We start from the raw sequence: 24,182 nt of genomic DNA, 5'->3' as shown, positions 1-24,182 counted from the left end.
ATAATAATAATAATACAGTGGTACCTTGGGTTAAGAACTTAATTTGTTCTGGAGGTCTGTTCTTAACCTGAAACTGTTCTTAACCTGAAGCACCAATTTAGCTAATGGGGCCTCCCGCTGCCGCCGCGCAATTTCCTTTCTCATCCTGAAGCAAAGTTCTTAACCAGAGGTACTATTTCTGGGTTAGCGGAGTATGTAACCTGAAGTATCTGTAACCCGAGGTACCACTTTAATAATAAATAATAGAGGTAACCTGTTTTTATGTTGATTATATATATTGTGGTTTTATATGTTGATCTTGTTTTGTGAACCGCCCTGAGACCTCCGGGCATAGGGTGGTATATAAATTCAATAAATAATAATAAAATATATATATTAATAAGTCAGGGTCCAAACTAGAGCATGATGCTAAATGTGTACTTAGAAACCGCATCAAATCCAGAGGGGAGAGGGCTCCCATTGGGACCATAACTCATAGCCATGCCAGTGATTGGAAGAGATTGTTGGGATTGCAGCGGAAGAGGGACAGCTTATACCTACATACTCTGATGTCGTTTTGGAAGAAGTATCTGATGTCACATCTGGTCCACAATTTAGGCCAGGGTTTCCCAGAGCTTGGGTCTCCAGCTGTTTTGGGGCTAGAGTGGAAGGGGTTAAAAGGGGGCGGGGCGACGGGCGGGTCCGCCGCGGGCTCCCAGCCCCGCCCCCGCACGCGGCGTGACGTCGCGGCGCGCGCCGGGACCCGGAAGCATCTCTCGGCGATGGCGGCGGAGGGCGCGGGGCAGCAGTGGGTGCTGGTGGAGATGGTCCAGGCCTTCTATGAGGTGAGCGGGCCCCTCGAGGTGGGTGGCCGGGTGGGTCGCCGCAGGGCTCCGCGGAACGGAGCGAGGGGAGGCTGGAGGCTTCCCGAGGGGTCGGGGAAGGAGCAGGGGCCGCCGGGGGTCCCTTCCTCGCCCGCCACCCCGACCGAAGAGGGAGCCTGAGGGCTGGGTGGGGCGCCGGGAGGAGGGTGGCTGCCCGGGGGAAGGGGTCGCCCCGCCTGGCCGTCAGGAGGACGCATAGGGGCTAACAACAAGGGGCAGAGTTCCCTTCGCAGCCCCCCCCCTCCCAAGAAAATACAGATTTGAGGGGGACGGGCATCCAAAGTTCAGGGGAATTCCCATTTAAATGGTGTGTGTCTGTGCCACATTATTATTATTGTTATTGAGGGAGCTGGGTCCCCAAAATTCAGGGGAATTCCCATTCAAATGGTGTGTGTCTGTGCAACATTATTATTATTATTATTATTATTGAGGGAACTGGGTCCCCAAAGTTCAGGGGAATTCCCATTCAAACGGTGTGTGTCTGTGCCACATTCCTCCTCCTCTTCTTCTTCTTCTTCTTCTTCTTCTTCTTCTTCTTCTTATTGAGGGAGCTGGGCCCCCAAAGTTCAGGGGAATTCCCATTCAAATAGTGTGTGTCTGTGCCACATTATTATTATTATTATTATTATTATTAAGGGAGTTGGGTCCCCAAAGTTCAGGGGAGTTCCCATTCAAATGTGTATGTGTGCCACATTATTCTTATTCCTGTTTCCTGCTGTGGGGCAAACTGGATTTAGATGGCTTTGGGTTCCCACCCCATAGCTCCCATCAAGATATCAGAAGGTGTCATTAAATATTGCAGTTATAAGGGTTATTTAGGCATGAGCACCATTGAATTCTGAGCAAACGTATAGGTTCTGTTTGTATGTTTCGCTTATAAATATGGGGTAAATGTGCATAATCTTGGTTATCATTCAGTGGGTGTCTGTCTAGAACGCTCTGCTGAATTAATTCCCAGTCCTCCAACATGGACTTATTTTTTTGCTTTAGGCAAACAAACACCTTCTTATTCAGGTGTCTTAAAGTAGTTTACATACATTTAAGTATTCTTAATTTTTAATTCCTGGCTTACTTTTTTATTATTTGTATTTTTTAACCTAATAAGCCACTCTGAAATCAGTTTTGATGAAGGACATTATGTTTTAAATGAATAGGCTTCTGTTTGTTTATAGCATGGGTTGGTGACAGAGCTCAGATCCCAAGCCTTCTGGCTTTCAGTCAGAACAGACAGTGCTGCATTGGGTAGTCTTAATACCTAGTACAAAATCCCATTGCCATTGGTTGGCTTACCCATAATACAGTGGACGCTCGAATTGCAAATGTGATCCGTGTGGGAGGCACCTTTGCAACCTGCAGTGCCGCGTCTGCGCACGAGCGGGTCGCAATTTAGTGCTTATTCGCATGTGCGAGCACCAAAACCCGGAAGTAACCCGTTCTGGTACTTCTGGGTTTCGGCGTGTCCGTAACCTGAAAACGCATAGCCCGAAGCATCTGTAACCCGAGGTATGACTGTACCATATTTTTAGCGCTGTCTGTATTCAGAGACTACATCTTTTAATTTGGATTGGCAGAGCAGTTTGGTTGGCCTGGCCTAGTTATACTTCTGTAGGTGAGTGGTAAGTTGAGAAATCTAACCTCATGATTTATAGTTCTAAGTAATCCTGGGGGTGGAAACAGCATGGATGCGGCACTTTGAGGGAGCAGATTAACCTTTTGGCCTCTGCTTCTAAGGGAGTGGTGTGTACCCTATTCTGTTCAAACCCATTGACCTGATGCTTGTTGAAGCAATTTTCCCAGAGCTTCGTGGAGACTGTTGAACTCTTCGAAGATCCTGTGTGTCTACAATATGACTCCATAACACAGTTCTAATGAAAGAGTAGAGATCTTAAGTAAGAAAGATACTATGTGTATGGAGACATAGCTAAGTGTATAGAACACTTGTTCTGAGCTAAAGCAGTTGCATAAAGTTGCCTATTAGGAAATGTAAGAACTTGTTTGGCAGCCAGCAGTTCCATACCATCAACGAGTGGAGAAAGAATGGACCACTGCCTCCAACAGCAACCTTCTTGGGAGAAGGTATTCTCTTTTGCTAGTGCCCTGACTTTCCATGTTCAGTGCAGAGGAGGGGACTTCGTAACCTTTGCAGGCTTGTTTACAAGGCTGTGTTATGGGATCCAAGAGAATAAATCCAGCCTTTGTCCATTTTCCTAAACATTTCAGTCAGGTTACAAGTTTGGCTAAAACAGCAAAAAGTGGTAAATTCAACTTGTACACTTTTAAAGAGATGGCAAACTTAGAGAAATGATTAATGTGCAGCTGGTATTTTTGTTTACTTTCCAGGCTCCAACTTACCATCTTATTTTGGAAGGTATTCTAATCCTATGGATAATCAGACTTCTTTTCTCCAAGACGTACAAGCTTCAGGAGCGATCTGACCTCACACCTAAGGTTTGATGTTCCAAAATAGTCTCAATATGCTCTGACAAATAACTAAAAGTCAGTACAGTGGTGCCCCGCAAGACGAATGCCTCGCAAGACGAAAAACCCGCTAGACGAAAGGGTTTTCCGTTTTTTGAGGCGCTTCGCAAGACGAATTTCCCTATGGGCTTGCTTCGCAAGAAGAAAGCCCATAGGGAAATCTCCGGGGACCTCTTTTAAATGCTGGCGGTGGGGAGCAAAGCCTTCCCCCCCCCTCCGGCCTTCAGAAGAGGTCCAGGAAGGCCGGCGGGGGCCAAAAGGCTTTGCTCCCCACCGCCAGCATTTTAAAAGCGGTCCGGGATAGCAGGGAAGCGCTTCCCGCTATCCCGGACGGCTTTTGAAGGCAGGCGGTGGGGCGGAGCAAAGACCTTCGCCCCCCGCCGGCCTTCAGAAAAGGTCCTGGACCTCTTCTGAAGGCCGGCGGGGGGCAAAAGTCTTTGCTCCCCCCTGCCTGCCTTCCCGGGAGAGCGGAAAAACGCAGCGCTTTCTCCGCTTTCCCGGACGGCTTTTGAAGGCGGGGGGGGGAGCAAAGGCTTTCGCCCCCCGCCAGCTTCAGAAGAGGGACCTCTTCTGAAGGCTGGCGGGGGGCGAAAGTCTTTGCTCCCCCCCCCCCGCCTGCCTTCCCGGGGGCTTTAAAATTGCCCCGGGACAGCGGAGAAGTCCGCTGTCCGGGGCGATCTTAAAATGCTGGTGGGCGGCAGCGCTGCCGCCCGCTAGCATTTTAAAAAACCCCGGGACAGCGGAGAAGTCCTCTGCTGTCCCGGGGTTTTTTAAAATGCTGGGGGTGGGAAGAAAAGCCCTTGTCCCCCCCCCCCCCAGCCTTCAGAAGAGGTCGGGGGACAGACTGTCCCCGGACCTGGACTGAAGGCGGTTTCCTTAGGAACGCATTGAATGATTTTCAATGCATTCCTATGGGAAACCGTGCTTCGCAAGACGAAAAACTCGCAAGACGAAAAGACTTGCGGAACGAATTAATTTCGTCTTGCGAGGCACCACTGTATGATTAATAGCAGTAATGCTTGAAATAAGCACTTCAGTCTAATCATTGTTTTTTTTTTTAAATAAAACCAACAATATGTTTTTATTAAAGATTTTCTTGGGTTACAAAAGTACATACATCACCTCTATTTTCAGATCATAAAGTCCCTTTTACATATTAGTTATATTTGATGTGAAACTTTAATGTATACAATACAGTGGTACCTCTGGTTACGTACTTAATTCGTTCCGGAGGTCCGTTCTTAACCTGAAAATGTTCTTAACCTGAAGCACCACTTTAGCTAATGGGGCCTCCTGCTGCTGCCGCGCCGCCGAAGCACAATTTCCGTTCTCATCCTGAAGCAAAGTTCTTAACCTGAGATAATATTTCTGGGTTAGCGGAGTCTGTAACCTGAAGCGTATGTAACCCGAGGTACCACTGTATAAGATTGGGGGAGAAGAGAGGTAGGAAGAGAGAAATGGAGGGGGGAAGAGAAGAGGGGGCTGAGTCTAATCATAGTTGTATATACAAGTGTGATTGTTTTTCCTAAAGCCTCTCTCACACACAAAAACCCTGTTCAATTATGGACTGTGTTAAGTTAATTCGTATTACTAATGACTTGGCTCTAGAGAAGTATGACTGCATAAGCATGGAGGTTGTGGCTGGCAGACACACTGTGTGGGGTGCTGTTTAGGACACCCACAGCCCATGTTTTTCTCTGGCTCCAAGCCTATTTAATAAGTTGTGGTATTTAGGCATGCTGTTTTGAAGAGTGGTGTTGGTTTCTGCGTAGCAAAAAAAAAAAGTTCCTATGACAATTACTCCTTGAAAGTGGTGCTATGTGCTTACCTTGGCAAGTTCTATTGATCGGCTGATTGCCAGCACTTCTGTACCCAGGGCTTTAGAAGATCTAAAAGTCCATTGATTGGTGGCACTTGTGAAGCCCAGTGCACATTACTTCCCGAAACCTAACAATCAGCTGATCAGCATTAGGAGTACACAGGTTGATTTCAAGCCATTATGTCATTGTGATGCAAGGTGATAGTCATGGCTGAACCATGTTGGGTTGCAGAATGGGAGGGGATATAATGACAAGACTGGCTGGATCCAGTTCCCCACCTGATTCCAAAGTTATTCTGAAAGGTGATTGCCCAGTTTAATAACCCTGTGTGTCGTACAGCAGTTTTCCACAGGAGAACAGATATGATGGCAATATGGCTGGAAAATGCTCTACCTTTTCTTTACTGATCCAGACGACTAGTTTCTTCACAGCTGTCACTCATAATGAAGTGGAGATGTAACTTGCTTTTTATTTTAAAATATGCTTAGTTCACCTTTCCAAGGGTCAAGGCAGCTAGCAACACCAAAAAGTGATCAGCCTTCTGAAGCAGATCATAACCTCTACAGAAAGCAATAGTTTCACTATATCCAGCTACCTTCACCGGATTATTAGTTGGTAAAGCGAATATATTTGGAGCAGAGCCTGACTCGTGGACAGGGTCTCATAGGGAATGAGGTAGTCTTGGAGGGCCAGTCTATGATGGCTTTTAAAGAGTGGCTAACCTCTAGATCAGGACACGGGTGGCGCTGTGGGTTAAACAACAGAGCCTAGGACTTGCCGATCAGAAGGTCAGCGGTTCGAATCCCCACAACGGGGTGAGCTCCTGTTGCTCGGTCCCTGCTCCTGCCAACCTTGCAGTTGAAAGTGCAAATAGATAAATAGGTACCACTCCGGCGGGAAGGTAAATGGCGTTTCTGTGCGCTGCTCTGGTTCGCCAGAAGCGGCTTAGTCATGGGGGCCATATGACCCGAAAGCTGTACGCCGGCTCCCTTGGCCAATAAAGCAAGATGAGTGCCGCAACCCCAGAGTTGGCCATGACTAGACCTAATGGTCAGGGATCCCTTTACCTTTAACCTCTAGGTCAGGCACGTCCAACTCTAGAGACTGTGATCTACTCCCAGTAAAATAACACTGGGAGTGATCTACCCACTGTCATTTTTTTGAGCTTTTTTTTGGGAAGGAGAGACTACCAAGGTTGTTGAGAATGTTTTAATTCAATATTACTTAAGTCCACAGCAATAGCTACTTACAACACTCAAACGTCAATGCATGACATGATAGCTTTCGCAGCTGCAGTTTCAATTGGATACAGCACCAGGGGACTGCACATAGGACACGACAGAGGGATACAGCAAGGGGGGCAGGCAGGGGAATATTCCATTCCTCTTTGTTTCATATTTGGTGATCGAATACGATCCTGCAATTCACCACAATAGCCTGGAGATCTACCTGTTGTTTGCTGTCGCCCGGTTGTACATGTCTGCTCTAGATGTTTTTGGACTCCAACTCAAAACAGCCCCCTGTTAGCATGGCAAAGGATGATGGGAGTTGTAGTTCAGCAACATCTAGAGGGCCCCATCCCTCTAGAGGTAGATGCTACTGTGGTTGGGTCCATGCAGCTCTTTAGGAATGGATAGTCTTCTTACACACATTGTTCTGCGATTTGGTTTTCGTTTGACAGGGAGATTTGCAAGGCAGTATGCTTTTTCTCTCCTTTAACTGCATAAAGATTCCTTGCAAAAGCTCCATCTAGTCTTTCATCTGTTTCCAACAGTAGCCAGCCAGGTATCTCTGGAAAGCTCACAAGCATGATACGAAGTTGACTTCAGTACAGAATGTTCAGGGGAAGCCTGCCTCTAATGTTAAGCATCCATTGTGAAATAATTGTTCACGATGCAGGTTTTTTTATTTTAAAAAACAAACATCTAATTTAGTGGTTATTACAATTTGTGGTATTAAATAGGTTGGAAAAGGTAGGGCATTTATGACTGCATTGTGGTTAGTGAGATCCAGGGTAAATGCTATATCTTACTCATTTGAAAGCAGGAGTTAGCATTGAAATAGAAGGAACTAAATGTACCTCAGAGATCTAATGATGTTTCTTAGCCCCTGGGAAGCTTCCATCCCTGCTTTTCCTTTAGTGTAATGAATAGTAATGACTACTTGCTCACAAGTGAGATGGGGCATTCTAAGCATAACTTGTGTTCACGTTATAGCAACAGCAAAATGAATCATTTCCACTTTCATAACTAGTTGCATTTATTAAATCACACCCTGAGCTTCTACCAAACCCTGGTTGTGTGCTCTTCTTTAATTAAGTTGTTTATGCAATATATATCCAAATAGATCTGGAACGGATTATGTTTGACAACCAAGGTTTGACTATATTGCTTGTTTATAAGAAAACTTCCAAGCAGTGTGCAAAAATATAAACTAAAACATTACAATTCTCAATAAACAGTTTAAAATAGGTATTTAAAAACATTCAAAAGGTTATGAAAATCAGCAGTAGATAAAAATTCAAAACACACGTAAGTTCTACATGCCAGGAGAGGCTTGCCTAAACAAAAATGTTTTCAGCGGCTGTTGGAAAGTATAACAAAGACACCCCCACTAAAATACGGATTTCTTACAAGTGTGGAGCAAATATTAAGTGGCCCACAGCCCAAAGCAGTCAATTGGACATATATGGAATAAAGTGGTCCTGTAAGTAAACTGATTCCAAGCTGTTAAGGGCTTAATATACTAAAAGTAGCACTTTGAACTTGGGCAACCAGTACAGAAATCTGAGCGGGCAAGATCTCCCTCTTGTCAGGGATGCGGGTGGCACTGTGGTCTAAACCAATGTTTCCCAACCTTGGGTCTCCACCTGTTTTTGGACTACAACTCCCATCATCCCTAGCTAGCAAGACCAGTGGTCAGGGATGATGGGATTGTAGTCTGAAAACAGATTGAGACCAACGGTTGGGAAACACTGATCAAAACCACTGGGTCTCTTGGGCTTGCCGATCATAAGGCTGGCTGTTTGAAGTGACGAGGTGAACTCCTGTTGCTCTGTCCCAGCTCCTGGCAACCTAGCAGTTCGAAATCAGTATGGGTGAGGAACCTGTGGCCAAATGTTGATGGTGGTGCTGTGGTCTAAACCACTGAGCCTCTTGGGCTTGCTTATCGGAAAGTTAGCAGTTTGAATCCGCACGATGGGGTGAGCTCCCATTGCTCTGTCCCAGTTTCTGCCAACCTAGCAGTCCGAAAGCACGCCAGTGCAAGTAGATCAATAGGTACTGCTGTGGCGGGAAGGTGAGCGCTGTTTTCGTGTGCTCTGGCATTTGTCACAGTGTCCTGTTGCATCGGAAGCAGTTTAGTCATGCTGGCCATATGACCCGGAAAGCTGACTGCAGACAAGTGCTGGCTCCCTTGGCCTGCAAAGCAAGATGGGCGCTGCACCAGGCATGTCTAAAGTCCATTTCGAGGGCCTAATGTGGCCCCCGCCAGTTGATTTAACCTGGCCCCCATGGCAGTATATCCTAAAATCCTAAAATCCTAAAAAAAGCTCAGCAACTTCAATCCTAAAAGCTTCAATTCTAAAAAAGCGCAACAACTTTGGTTGGCCCTCACGCACGTTCACTTCATCAAATCTAGCCCTCTTTGAAAAAAGTTTGGGCACCCCTGCCAAAGTCTATTTCGACCTGACTTAACCATCCAGGGGTCCTTTTTTTACCTGTCATCAACCATGCCGCAGTATTCTGCCTCACCTATAAAGGAAGCCTCGCAGAGTGCATTGCAGTGATCCAGTCTTGATATCACCAAAGCCTGAAGTGAAGCTGTCCCAGTTCAGGCAGGATTTTAGCTGTCACGCCAGTCACAGCTGATAAAAGGAATTCTAGCCACTGAAACATCTTGGGCCACCTGTGTCAGAGTTGGGTCCAGAAGCACCCCTAAATAGCTTGCCTGCTCCTTCAGGGGGAGTACAGACCAACCCAGGCCAGGCACTTGACCAATTTCTCAGACACAAGAACCACTCACCCATAGTGTGTTGCCAGAATTCAAGTTCTTCTTACTTTCCCTCGTCCATCCCACCTACTGTATCTAGGCAGTATGTATCTAGGCCCCTTTGGCATTATTATTATTATTATTATTATTATTATTATTATTATTATTATTGATTATTTATACCCTGCCCATTTGGCTGGGTTTCCCCAGCCACTCTGGGTGGCCTCCAACAGAATATTAAAATACAATAACCTATTAAACATTAAAAGCTTCCCTAAACAGGGTTTCCTTCAGATGTCTTCTAAAAGTCTGGTAGTTGTTCTTCTCTTTGACATCTGGTGGGAGGGCATTCCACAGGGCGGGTGCCACTACTGAGAAGGCCCTCTGCCTGGTTCCCTGTAACTTGGCTTCTTCGCAGCGAGGGAACTGCCAGAAGGCCCTTGGGACTGGACCTCAGTGTACAGGCGGAACGATCGGGGTGGAGACGCTCCTTCAGGTATACTGGACAATGAATAAATAAAGATGATAATAAAACCAATCTTCAGGTGGGTGGACTTGCTTGGTGCATCTGTACAGAGTATTAATTTCATAATGATGCTTTTAATGTCTATATTGCTCTTGGAAAAAACATGTCAGCATAATCAAATGTTTTCCCAGCGCAAACAAATATGTGGCAATAGTTACAGCGCCAACTGGCATGCATAGAACATGAAATAAATATGTGGATTAGAAAATGGGAAGCATATTAATATGAATGAATTACATTTTTGTATCCATTTAACTTACCAGACATGCGTGTAAAATCCACCTCCTTCCTGATTTTCTCAATAAAATTATTAACAACCAATATTTTGGCTTCTTTCTGTTTTAGGAAAAGGAAGAATTGATTGAAGAATGGCAGCCAGAACCACTTGTTCCTCCTGTATCCAAAGACCATCCAGCTCTCAACTACAATGTTGTTTCAGGGTAATCCTAGAATAAATCAATTCCATGTTTGACTAAACAGCCCAATCCCTTGCATGCTTACTTGAACGTCAGTCCTCCTGACTTCAAAGGTGCTTGCTTCATAGTTAGTATGCTTAATATTGCAGCTTTGATTACTTTCAGGGAAAATCGTGATTTGTTCTCTTGCAAACTTTGAGAACCAGGTTACAGAATGGATTGAACTTTTAGCTTGCAACAAAATTTTGTAAAAACCTCATGAGAATGCTTGGTATCTGGTTCACTTAGTTAGCATTCAGCTGCTTAATTGATATTAGAGAGTTGCCTGTTGACTTTTCAGAAATGTTATTGTGAAAGCTTGTCATCAAATCTAAACTTTTTAACCTGGGGAGATTTCAGTGGTTAAGAAATGGTTGCTGGCTTCTGTTCTCCTCCAAGAGTGAAGGCAAACCACTGTATTAGCAGTACCAAAGTGATCTCTCTGGGATGCAAGCCTGGGCAGTGTGTATGGGGGCCCTGGGCTGCCCAGACTACAAGACCCCACTCTCGGCTTCGCTGATGTGGTCCAAAGGAAAGGAAAGCAATACGTTTGGCACCAGCTTGGCTGCAGGAGTTGCCAGCCAGAAGGAGACGGACAAGGTGCCATCCAACCATCTTAGGGACTCCACTCTGGATTTGTGTCGGGTTTACTCCTTCGCCTTTTCTTCTCCCAAAGATATCCTGCAAGGCAACAAGTTTAGGATCAGAGTTTTCCTTCCCATCTGCTCCTCAATTCCTTCTACAGCACGTGCAGAAACTGCCTTCTTGACCATTGAACCCACTATTTATTGGTCTCGTCCACTCAGTTTGCCGGAGCCTGTTTTCGCACGCAGGGGAAGTCCCTAACTCACTAAGGGTTTGAGACCCATTGGCTACTCTCGCCTGGTTTAGCCGGCCAATCAAAGCCATTCCCAGGGTGTTGCTGCTGCCACATTCTGACAGCTCCTAGGAGCCGCAGGTGAGAGCGGAGTGCAGGTTGGGACCAAATGTGGACAGACTGCCCCAGAAGGAGCCTAACGTGTCTCTCACCGCCCCTCCCCATACACCCCGGTTAAGAAGCAAAGCCTATAATGTTCTGAATGCTAATGTTGACCCCAAAGTATGTTTTCCTAAAACTAGTAGTTAGGCATAAATATTTGTTTTCTATCTTGCATGTCCTGCAATAGTAGTTCAGTAATAAAATAAAAAAGTAAATAGCTATTTGATCATTGAGGAAAGGTAAGAAACCTCGGTCCTGTATACCTGAAGGAACGTCTCCACCCCCATCTTTCAGCCCGGACACTGAGGTCCAGCGCTGAGGGCCTTCTGGCGGTTCCCTCATTGCGAGAAGAGAGGTTACAGGGAACCAGACAGAGGGCCTTCTTGGTAGTGGCGCCCGCCCTGTGGAACACCCTCCCTTCAGATGTGAAGGAAATAAGTAGCTATCTTATCTTTAAAAGACATCTGAAGGCAGCCCTGTTTAGGGAAGTTTTTAATATTGAATGCTGTATTGTTTTTAACACTTGATTGGAAGCCGCCCAGAGTGGCTGGGGAAACTCGGCCAGATGGGTGGGGTATAAATAATAAATTATTATTATTATTATTATTATTATTATTATTATTATTATTATTATTATTATTTAATTAAGTTAGTTAGTTAGTTAGCTAGCTCTGTTGAAAGCAAAGCGATCTTTAACTAGGGCAGTCTTAATTTCTGATTTGTCATGAGGTAGTTCTATGTTTCCCAAGATCCCTCTTAAATTTTCCTCCCCACTGCATATTCCAGAGTTTCAGATATGGGTTCTTGAAAGTAGTTAGTGTCCAAAAATGCCAAATCCTGTGCGAGATGAGTGCCACAACTCCATAGTCGCCTTTGACTGGACTTAACCATCCAGGAGTCCTTTACCTTACCTTCAAAGCCATGGTTTCATCAACAGGAATGCCGCTGTTTGAAATGTGATATAAATACTAAAAAAGGAATCCCTGCACCAGAAAGACTGAACAGCTTCCACCATTGCAATATGTATTTTCAAATTAGTTGTGTTTACAGTGTTGTGCGGAATTTTTAAAAGCACTGTTCTCTTACCAAGTGCCTGAAACAAAGTTAGGATTATTAGTAAGCTAAGAAAAGTTTGATTTTCTTTTCTTTTCAGGCCTCCAATTCATAACATTGTCGTGAATGGCAAGGAATGCATAAACTTTGCGTCATTTAATTTTCTTGGGCTTTTGGATAATGAAAGGGTCAAGGTAAGTGCCTGCACTGTTGCTCATCTGTAGGAATTGGCTCAGGTGTAACAATCCTGCCTTAACAATCTACGGTTTATTAAGCAGGGAGGGAGCATCCTGTCGCTGTGCTATACTTTGCATACCAGATTCAGTTAGTGCTGTTTACTTTAAGCCATAGTATAAAGTTGCCCAAAGGGGCAACTGCAGTTTAATCTTGAACTCAGTGCCACAGTTTTATAATACTGCTGTTCATATTGTGCTTGAAAAGTCTACATGAGAATCCTAGGCAAAATCTCCCTTTTAGGTGCTGAACCCCTGGCAACAGACCTGCTTGGATTTAGAGATCTAAATAAATATATTCCTTCCAGTAGCACCTTAGAGACCAACTAAGTTTGTTATTGGTATGAGCTTTCGTGTGCATGCACACTTCTTCAGATACACGAAAGCTCATACCAATAAGAAACTTAGTTGGTCTCTAAGGTGCTACTGGAAGGAATTTTTTTATTTTGACTACGGCAGACCAACATGGCTACCCACCTGTAAATAAATACAGTATGCTTTCAAACCCTTGTCTAGCATCTTGTTTGTAGGGCAACTGTGTTGCATTCATCTGTACTCGCTGGGACATGAAAGTGCCAATACTAACATTGTTGAATGTCCCAAGGAATAGTTATTGAATGTCCCAAGGGATAGCTCAGTGGCAGGGGTCGGCAACCTAAGGCCCATGGGCCACAAGCGGCCCATGGAGGTCATTTAACCAACCCATGGACCCCCTCTGCCCGCTTGGTTGGCTTCCGTGCACCTCGTTAAACAGGGCATGGAGCAGAGCGGGGACCGCCTTCTGCGATGCTGGCCGGCTGTCCATTGGCTGCAGGAAGCTCCTGCAACCAATGGGAAGCTGTGCACGCCTCCTCCGCGCCAGAAGGAGCGCCGGAAATAGCGTTTGTGGGACCGTGAACCGGCCCAAGCCACAAAAACTTTGCCGACCCCTGCTCCGTAACATGAGATTCTTCATTTCAGGGTCATGGGTTTGAGCCCCTTGTTGAGCCAAAGATTCCTGCTTTGCAGGGAGTTGGACTAGATGGTTCTCATCAGTGTTAGGAACTGGAATACAAAAGCTAGGAGCCACATTGCTCCTGGGACTGGAATTGTAGGTGCAAAAACAGAATGTCTAGATGCTCCTTTTTTATTTATATAGGGATTTCTTTTTTAAAGACACTAAAAGTTTTCTGTTTTAAAAACCAGATTTTGGCACTCATTTAATCCAGGCAGGTTTAATAACATGAGAGAAGTAATAGCTTAGGAGGGAATTTTTAATACAGCTATGTAAGTGTCATAGCTACCTGGCAAGAGAACCTGCTAGGGGAGACACAAGTGATTCCTTGCAAACAGTAAGGTGGGGGGAGATGACACAACAGGAAGCATGAAAGCACTGATGCTTCCTGGTGCCTTTGCAGGTCCTCTTTGAAGGCAGTCTGATATCCCTAGCCACATTATAAAGGGGCATTATATTATCACAAAAGTATTGCTGTCTATGTTAAAGTGCCCAATACAGCAAGCAAAAGTATTTTGTAACAAGTAGGTGCAGATAGAAGGGACGCAGGTGGCACTGTGGGTTAAAGCCTCAGCGCCTAGGACTTGCCGATCGAAAGGTCAGCGGTTCGAATCCCTGCGGCGGGGTGCGCTCCCGCTGCTCGGTCCCAGCGCCTGCCAACCTAGCAGTTCGAAAGCACCTCCGGGTGCAAGTAGATAAATAGGGACCGCTTACCAGCGGGAAGGTAAACGGCGTTTCCATGTGCGGCTCTGGCTCGCCAGAGCAGCGATGTCACGCTGGCCACGTGACCCGGAAGTGTCTCCGGACAGCGCTGGCCCCTGGCCTCTTGAGTGAGATGGGCGCACAACCCCAGAGTCTGTCAAGACTGGCCCGTACGGGCAGGGGTACCTTTACCTTTACCTTTAGGTGCAGATAGAGCCCTTGAGAAAACATTTTGGAGAGGGGTTCAAGTCAGGTCAATTAAGAAAGGTGGGTGTTTTAAACTTTATCTTTTGATTTAAAATAAACAAAAAGAATCCAGTAAAAACAAGAGTGGTTTTTTAATCTGTTGGTTTTTTTAATCAAGTGTCCTGACTTTGCATTCTAAGATCATCAGTTAATAATGTTTTATACAAATTGGTATAAAACACCTGATTCTCCCAGCAGCATGGTGGGGGGTGGAGAGAGACAGTCTTTTGCCTCTGCTGCTGCTGCTCTGCAGGGCGAATCAGGTGTTTTATGGGATAGAGCGGTAGCAAAAGACATGTCTGCTGCTGCACCCTGCAGATCAGTGGACTGCAGCCAGGCCAGGGTGGAGATACCTTGACGCAATAGAGGCTCGCGGATATCTCCGACCAGTTGCGAAAGGTGGGTTGCCAGTGGCAAAATGCGACTGGAACAATAGGCGTATCCAACGCCGGTCCTCATGGTCAATTTTGTGATTCTCTGAATACTGTAGAAATCATTTCTTTTCTAACTGTACTTAACAACTCTTCTCCTGCTATGCTTATTCAAAGAATGCAGCCCAGGATTCTCTGACAAAATACGGTGTTGGCACCTGTGGCCCAAGGGGATTTTATGGAACCTTTGGTACGTATAACCTGTTTTTTCCAGTTGAGCATTAAAGGTAGCTAATTGAATGTTGATGTCACATAAAGGAATTGGGAGATGTGAACCAATGCTTACGTATTACTCATTCAGATGAATTGGCATGTAAGCTTGTGTTTTTTTTTGCATAGTGTCATTAACATGCACACACATGGAGTAATAACAAGAGCACATGGTCCGTTTCCTGAGAAGCACACAATCTAGAGTTTGACATGGGGAGGTGGCAGAAAGAAAGCCGAAACTGAGCATAAACAGAAAAGGAGTTTCCATTCAGTTCAGTTAAACATACTACAGCTCAATCCTCCTCCTTTTCTTTGGTGAGTAAGATTGTCTTCCATAAACATGGTTTTAACAGTGAGTCCGCAAGTGACTGTGGAGGCCAATTCTGGATCCACATGTCCTTCCCCAGTGGGGACATAGGTTTCCGGGCAGGAGTTGATCACAGTGAGGGTTTGCTAAGTGTGCCTTCTCTTAGCATGTTTCTCCCTTTCGTCCTGAGTCCAAGTGTCTTCAAGACCCATGACACCTTTGGTCAAGGCTGTTTGCCAGTAGTAGCACTCGCAGGCCAGTGTTTCCCAGTTGTCAGTGCTTATACTACATTTTTTGAAAGATTTGCCTTGAGTCAGTCTTTAAATCGCTTTTGTTGACCACCGGCATTACGCTTTCCATTTGTAAGTCCGGAATAGAGTAGTTGCTTTGGAAGACGAGATATATAGATATTTATATAGATACGCGCAAACACGATACACATGTCTGCTCACAGAGTTTGAGGGGCTTTACACTCAGGGAAACTAGGTACAGAATTGCATCAGTAGCAAATGAGAGCTAAGAGGTTCTGCCAAAGACATCAGAGAAAAAGGGAGTTCACAGGAGGGATTTGAAAGGAAAGAGTAACTGCTGGAAAGTCCACATTTCTGTCTTCTTTTTTTGGCTGCTGCTGCTGCTTAGAAGATATTTCCAAAACCGGAATTATCCATATGAGTTTGAGCAGGCCCCCCTAAAAAGTCAGAAGCAGCTTTTAGTTTGCATCCAGAAATACACCCATGGTTGCACACTCAGTCTTTTCAGGGAGAGTACTTTGCTGGGCAGTTTTGTACTTTTTGAGTGAAAAGAGATCACTTTTGCATCTTGTGAAAGTGAAGCTACAATACTTAACAAAGTATTATAATTAGGATAAACTAGAGCGCAATTGGATTGTAATGCCTGAAAGAAGCAAGAGGAATTCTCACTCAGAATTAAATGCTTCTTAATTCTCTAGAGCCATTCATCGGCCTACAGATGCAGAAACACAACTTTTTAACCATGCCAATACAACTTGATCCAGACAAAAGCAAGTGAGTTAGTTGGGCATAAATGTACTTATAATGGATGAGATGTATGTTCTCCCCGAAAGATTGACACCCAGGACCCTAGAGCTACTTCCGCATTGGTCTGAGGGGCTGCTCAGATTTCCACTGGCAATCCTAGTCTTTGAATATTCTGTAATGCCAGTAGCAAGAAATAGGAACTGTGAAGCTTTTTGTTAAAGAATTCAGCTATTGCCTTGACATAATTTTAAAAAAGAATTCCTGTGACTTGCCTCTGGCCAGTCTCAGACTGCCTCTGGCCACATCAACTGGACCTGAAGGCAAACCCATCTGGGCAGGACAGTTGCAACAGCATCCTAGCTTCTGTTTTTCCCCTGTGCTTCCCTTAAACTTTCCAGATCAGTTCCTGATTTTTTTCACAGCAACAGCCTTCACACAATCTCTGCTTGCAATAGAAGTTGCAGCTTTTTCCAGGGTCATGAAACCGTTACAGCCGATTATTTACAGAAGCTTCGTTAGATTCTCCCATGTGTATCGGTTATAGAATCCATCTTGTTTGAGCAGAATACATTGCTGGATGATGCCTTAAGCTTGTTTCAAGAATGCTTCTTGGGATACGCCCACATGCATTCACAGCTTCTTTTCGCTCTTATTAAAATGTCATACAGGGATAATTGGCAGAGCTGAAGCAAAGACTAAATACTGTGTTTTCCAAAGAAGCCACGAGGGGGCAGTCTGATTTCTGGCCGAAACATCTTGACCGCTTGCGAACACAGTAATGTAGATATTGCCAACATACTATATCTGTGTGGTAATCGAGAGGTTTGGATTCAAACCTCAAGCGGAGGGTTTTTGTAATACAAATCCTGCTGTGAAGCTTCTAGTCTGCATTTAATCACAGTGTGAGGGTGTTTCACATTCCTCTCCTGTCTCTGCAGAGCACTATAGAGACAGCAGTGCAGTGAGCCTAAACGTTTTCCTTTATCTCCCCTATAGTCTGACTTTCTGGTGGGAGTTGCTTAACTTGCTGATGTTTTTACCTAGAGGATTGGGAACGGCTTCCAGGAAGCCACTTGGGACTGTTCAGGTTTCACAAGGCAAAGTGTTCATCTTATCGTCGGCATTTTGGGCACTGTGATTTGATAGTTTACCACATGAGAACAATGTCTTCCATGCTCCCTCCCTCCTTTTAATCATTTCAGTGGTGGTGCTAGAATTCTCTCTTACCTTCCTTGTTACTGGAAGATTGTGGCGAAACACTATCCATGACCATAACGGATGATGTTTTGACTAGATTCCCATTGAGATATCCTGACTTCTTAATTTTAAAGCCATGTGGTTTTCAGTATGGTGAAAGACTTCTTACTCTGAAGGTTTGGCTGTTCTTTCCAGTGTATGTGTCATCTTCTCATGCTCCTGCTTAATACCTAGGGTGCATAGGAATACGAGAAGAGAAAGGTTTACGCCCTGCCCCTTTTCCTTGGATTTTAACAGCAGATTCTCTTAGGAATGTTGGTCACTAAATTGGGTCCAAACTGCCCCCCTCCTGATGTGATAATGAGAGATTTTGAGCTGAAAAAATAGGGAGACAAGGTTCATTAATCTGGCCTGTTACCAGTTCCCCAGTATCTCTAATCCTGGCAACTTTCTTTATATTGAAAAGAGATGGTCTGAACTAATAGGTTTCATCCTATCAGTGTCAGGATGCTGTCACCGGCTCCCGGCTGGTTGCCCAGGAAAGTATAAAGACAAGGAAAAGTTTCTTGCTTTCCTTTTTTATTTCAAACTTTACAGAGAGAGGCTATAGAACCCAGCCTCTTGGAAAATGGTGTTGTCCCAAGTGAATCTCCACACCCACACTGTCTCTTCCACTTCCTCATTTGTCATTTCTACGGGTGCCACTAAGTGCCCTCTGTCTTTGAGCTCTTTGCTCTCCCACTTTTAAGGCTTGCCAGGTTCTGGGAGACGGAGGGTCTGGAATGCTTTCTAATGACAACGTGTCAGCCGGGTGTTGTTCCGACTCTCCCGTGATTTCCCAACTTTCCCCCTCATCTGCCTCTGAGCTGTGACCTTCCTCAAACCCCTGTTGTAAATCTATACTGTCGTCTTCTTCTTCCTCCTCCCTGGAAGGGGCAGGATGCGGAGATGGTCTCCAACATTTCTCCTCCGCCCAGTCCCTGACACAGAAACAGTGGCCACTCCTGGAGGGCTCTCAAGACGCTCAGGAAAACTTTCTTCCCCACCACTTGTCCTTGGAGAAATAGATACCCCATTCCTTAATGTGCTGCCTTAAACCACTTAGAAGCCATTTTACCATGTAAGCGGTATAAAGGTAAAGGGACTCCTGACCATTAGGTCCAATCGCGGACGACTCTGGGGTTGTGGCGCTCATCTTGCTTTATTGGCCGAGAGAGCCGGCATACAGCTTCCGGGTCATGTGGCCAGCATGACTAAGCCACTTCTGGCGAACCAGAGCAGCGCACGGAAACGCCATTTACCTTCCCGCTGGAGCGGTACCTATTTATCTACTTGCACTGCATGCTTTCGAACTGCTAGGTTGGCAGGAGCAAGGACCGAGCAATGGGAGCTCACCCCGTCGCAGGGATTCAAACTGCCAACCTTCTGATCAGCAAGCCCTAGGCTCTGTGGTTTAACCCACAGCGCCACCCATGTCCCTATGTAAGCGGTGTATGCGTAAACAAAACAATGAGCTTGCTATCCTTTTTCATATTTGATGGAAGATGGGTGGGAGAAAGTAGAACTATTGGGCTCTATGGCACCCATTTGTTCACACTATAGTCACTCGTGCTACGCTAGATTGAGCCCCTCCAGCACCCACCCCCAAAATGAGATGGATCTTAATTCACGTTTTTCACCATGGTTGAAATTATATTTGGGGACAACAGTTAATTCTTCTTAAATGGATGGATCTTGCTGGGTTGTGTGGGTAATAAAGGTGAGCCCATCAACAGCATATGAATTGATGGCTAGCTTGACCCAACAATGCCCCCCCCCACGGCAAACAAAATTTACTGTAGTCAACTGTAGGCGACCATCCATGCCTTGGGCCTCCAACCGCTCTCAATGCCAACGAAAACTGATAAAGGAATAGAAAGAGAACCTACCCACGTGACACGGACACAAAAACCTTGCACATATACCATGTAAAACCATGAAAGTTTACTTACCTCCCTTCTTCCCCCCCTCTCTCCCCAACTCTCTTCTCCCCCACCCTTGTATGCATTATGCAATATTAAAGTCTCACTGATCTGCAGAAAGACCTTTAGAATCTGAAAATAGAGGTGCTATATGTACTTTGGTAACCCCAGGAAATATTCAGTAAAAACATTTTTAAAATAATAATGGATGAATCTGTAAAATAGGGCTCAGTAAGTGATAGATGCGAATGTTTCATTCAAAATTAGGGTTGTTCAGAAAATGAGTTGGGGAGGAGTAGGAAGGTAGGGGATGAGAGAAAGCAAAAAAAAAAAAAAAAAAAAACAACGTGGAAAAATGCAAGATAGGAGTAAGTGTCAGGAGAAGAGATTTAACTCCACTGATTGCTTTGTTGGTTTATCAAGCCTGAAAACTGCTTGGGGAATTCCACTTGGAATGCACTATGTTAATATAGAGCTAAGATAATTACCCCTTAGCTTTCTAAACAAGCCTCTGAAACTTGGCAATGTTGATTCCCTCTGTTTCTAGTTTCCCAACAACAGACACGTTTTGGTATTCGTTTCTGGAATATTTCTGACAGGTATCTGAGTGTGACTTGCTTACTTTTACTCACAAAACATAAGTGCCCTTTTAAGGTAATGCAGTCAAACACTCAGATGAGTTACTTTGCACCTGGTTAGAATGACAGGATTGTCAGCCTGTACTTGTTCTGTGTGTGTGTGTGTGTGTGTGTGTGTGTGTGTAGAAAATAACCTGGGCAAAGTTGAATAGATTTTCATGCTGTTAATGACTTTGCATCTTTGTGCGACTTTTCTAAAACATAAACTACTTTTCTCAAACAGATGTACATCTGGAACTGGAGGAACGACTTGCCAAATTTATGAGGACCGAGGAAGCAATCATATATTCCTATGGATTTGCTACAATTGCCAGTGCTATTCCTGCCTATTCAAAACGAGGAGACATTGTTTTTGTGTACGTAATCTTCACTTTTTCTATATTACACTGGACCCTCCGGATACAAACTTAATTTGTTCCGGGGGTCCGTTTGCACCCCAAAAATTATGTAAATAGAGACGCGCTTTTGTTCATGCGCAAAGCATGCAGAGTGCTTTTGCACATGCACGCGGAGCGACCAGAAGTATACACTTCTGGGTTTGCCATGGCCGTAACCCAAAGATTCCGAATCCAGAGGAATACGTAAGTAGAGGTACATGGGACTTTCTGAAGAGGCTCCTTCAGAACCTCTGTATTATTTCTGCTCCTCTCTGTAAGGTTGAGGTTCTTCATAGCAAAATCCACTTGTTTCTAGGTACCATATTCCACAAAAGGTAATAATCTTAGAGCCAGTTTACACTCTCTCTGTCAAAAGAGGAATCCCTACCATCCTGGACTGTGTGTTCGTGAGCAAGGAACATTGCAGTTGTTAGCAATTGCAGTTGGAGGTGGGGGGAGTGCCAATGTAGATGGGGCTATTTTTATCCTGTGACTTGCCTTGTTCACCTAATTTTCTTCCTTCAAATCAAATCAGAATCCTTTGTGTGATAGTTAACCCCACTGCTACTACTACTACTACTACATCTTCATCATAAAACAATAATTTTATTATTTATACCCGCCTATCTGGCTTAACAAGAACAACAACAACATTAATTTTATCATTTATACTCAGCCCATCTGGCTGGGTTCCCCCAGCTATTCTGGGTGGCCTACAGCACATAAAAAATGGTAAAACATTAGACATTAAAAATTTCCTGATACAGGCTTGCCTTCAGATGTCTTCTAAAAGTCTGATAGTTGTTTATTTCCTTGACATCTGATGGGAGGGCATTCCACAGGGCGGGCGCCACCACCAAGAAGGCCCTCTGCCTGGTCCCTGCAACCTCACTTGTCGCAATGAGGGAACCGCCAGAAGGCCCTCAAAGCTGGATCTCAGTGTCCAGGCTGAATGATGGGGGTGGAGACGCTCCTTCAGGTCTACTGGACTGAGGCCATTTAGGGCTTTAATGGTCAGTACCATCACTTTGAATTGTGCTCAGAAACGTACTGGGAGCCAATGTAGGTCTTTCAGGACTGGTGTTGTATGGTCTCGGCAGCCGCTCCCCGTCACCAGTCTAGCTGCTTCATTCTGGATTAGTTGTAGTTTCCATGTCACCTTCAAAGGTAGCCCCATGTAAAGCACATTGCAGTAGTCAAAGCAGGAGATAACCAGATAGAATTGGTTTAAACTAAAACAGAACTTATTCTTCCTGCTTGAACCACTTCAACTCAAACCCTTTTCAAACAGATTTGTCTTGGCGCTTTTAGAACAGTTGTGCATGCTTGAGGTTTGGTTGAGCCTTTGGGGAAGAGATTTCCAAACTAGGCTAGAGTACAGTAAGGTGGCCAGTTAATATATGCATTGTGTGCCTTCCTCCTTCAATCTCTACCAATGGCTTACAGATGCAAAACTGCTTGGAGGAAGAAGCCTATGAGCTGGGCTGTAGATGGGGGCATCTCATATACCTGATAGGGACAATCTCCCCTGTTGTAGTGAAACTTTGCTCAGCTGTAGCAATCTGCGAATTGTTGCCAGCCACTGCTGGCAACATCTGTGTACACCCAAATTAACCATAGATATTTCTCTCAAAGGGACAACCTACAAGTTGTTGCTTCTGGTTACCCGCTCTTAGTGGGTTCTGTGGTCTGTTTTAGTGAACATGCATTATGATCTATCAATCTCAATTGTTTAAAAATGAGATTAACTGGGACAGTTACAAAAGCGCTTTAATAGGCCTTCTCCTAGAAGAAGGGCTGGACGTGATTGTTAGGAAAGTGGTTATGCACAATTTTTCAGCGCCAGTGTAGGATCGCTTATATGATCTTGTCATTTTCAAAGCTGGATCTTGATACCATTTTAAATGCCTATTAAGGGGTAGTTTTAATCGCTTATGAAATGCTTTCAAAATGACTACTTGGTTTTAACGATCAATTGCTGCTTCAGAATCAACTCTTTAAAAATTGCTAGCAGCTGTTGAAACGTTTTGTCAGTATCCCCCATAGGTTACAGCCAAGCAAAGAAATGCACTTGATGAGTGGTTGGAATGAATTTACTTAATGTCAGACAAAAATCTCCTCTAGAGCACTCTTACTGAGCTTGTGCTTGTTATGTGTTAGTTGATACTAACTGAAATCGTGTGTGTGCGTGTGTAAATCTCATAGAACTCAATTGGACATTCCCAGATAAATGTGTCTGTAGCATACGTAGTCTGATTTTTCCCCCTTTCTATTTCCCCCCCACGTAACCTGTGAACTGAGTGAGTTCAATGACTAGGAATTACCTAGCCCTGGCAGTTTTCTCCTTATTAATATACTAGCTTCCTTAAAAAAAATTATTGAAGGTGGCAAGCAATTTTTTTTAAAAAAATGTAAAACAATGAATAAAAGAATATTAAAATAGCCTTTATGTTTAAGATTACAATTAAGAGATTATGAGGAGTGTAATCAAATAACTAATTAAAGGAGTAATACCTAAAGATGTCTGTGGTCCCCCTGCCCCAGCCCTAATGTCTTAGCTGCTCTTCAGAAGACAAGCTCAGTTTGAGCCTTTTTGAAGGATGTGGTTATCTTGCCATCAGCTCAGAAAATTTTCTGTCCACATTTCAAATCCATGGTGCTAATCTCTGGGGTTAGGCAGATTCATATGGGTGGAGATAGTTGGTGCTCTGTTCTCAGGCCATATAGGGCTCTAAAGTTCAAAACTGCAGAATCCTACACAAAACTAATAAAAATGACTGGAAAAACAAACCATAAAACCCTGATACTATTCCATCTTCACTAGGTACCAGTTTGTCGCTGGGCTCAGTTTTAGGTGATGACTATAGACCTACAGATTCTTATTAACTGGAGTTTGAGTTGAGTATAGAAACAAATAGGTAGACAGTTCAGATGATGCAGTATTGCAGTTTTATGCTGCAAACTGCTATCTCCTGTCAGCGCTGGGCCAGAGGGATTCTGGTCTATTTGAAGTTTTTGCTCTGCCATCAAAGGCAGCCCTAACATAGTGTTACAATGATCGGCTAGAAGTGACTAGGATATGTCTGAGTCTTGTTTCCGAGATAAGGGCACAGCAACTCCGCTAGCCAGATCTGGCAAAAGGCAGCCGTAACCGCTTCTGCTATCTGAACATCCTTAAGCAAAGCTTTACCTAAGAGCACTGCCAAGCTGCCAACCAGATTTCTTTTTTTAAGAGGAAGGCCTCTCCCAAACCTCTTCCAGGCTGCCAGAACATCCAGCTAGCAGCACCTCTGCCTTGTCTCGATTAAGCTTCGGTTTGTTCACCTTAATCTACTCACCAGTTTAGAACTTCCATTGCATCAAAAGATGCAAATGAAAGCCAGTTTTGATCTGCATATAGATGATCTCTAGCCCAAATACCGGGATGATCTAGCTGTTTCATGTTCATGTTGAGAGACAAGATGAATCAAGTGTGACATCCTGTATGCCAAAGGTGATGGGTTGAAGGAGTGATGCCATCTTCTGAATCTATCCTTTAAAGGATCTCTATATACTCTCAGTTTGACTCAAGAAAATCACCATTTTAAAGTTCAAATCGGAGGAAATAAATACATTAAATGGACAAAAGTACAAAGATTCACAAAATGTTTAGGAGTATTCGTCCCCCCAGAAAAAAGTACTCTGTGTGTGTGTGTGTGTGTGTGTGTGTATTTTTACACCTTAG

At 44.5% G+C, this 24,182-nt stretch overlaps 1 protein-coding gene across 1 annotated transcript in view; it reads left to right on the top strand.

The window, feature by feature from the left end:
• Positions 1-689: 689 nt before the first annotated feature.
• SPTLC1 (serine palmitoyltransferase long chain base subunit 1) overlaps positions 690-24,182 on the top strand; it is a 38,389-nt gene continuing 14,896 nt past the window's right edge. The window contains exons 1-6 of the mRNA XM_083702075.1: positions 690-824; positions 3,204-3,311; positions 10,023-10,117; positions 12,265-12,358; positions 14,888-14,960; positions 20,305-20,437. Coding sequence (XP_083558201.1) covers positions 762-824; positions 3,204-3,311; positions 10,023-10,117; positions 12,265-12,358; positions 14,888-14,960; positions 20,305-20,437 — 566 coding nt within the window. The 5' untranslated portion in view covers positions 690-761. The remainder of the gene's footprint in view (positions 825-3,203; positions 3,312-10,022; positions 10,118-12,264; positions 12,359-14,887; positions 14,961-20,304; positions 20,438-24,182) is intronic.

This window comes from Podarcis gaigeae (assembly GCF_964106915.1).
Source record: "Podarcis gaigeae genome assembly, chromosome: 11".
In the NCBI taxonomy this organism is placed as follows: domain Eukaryota; kingdom Metazoa; phylum Chordata; class Lepidosauria; order Squamata; family Lacertidae; genus Podarcis; species Podarcis gaigeae.
The sequence above is the reverse complement of the archived record's forward strand: the minus strand, read 5'-3'. Positions and strand labels throughout refer to the sequence as shown.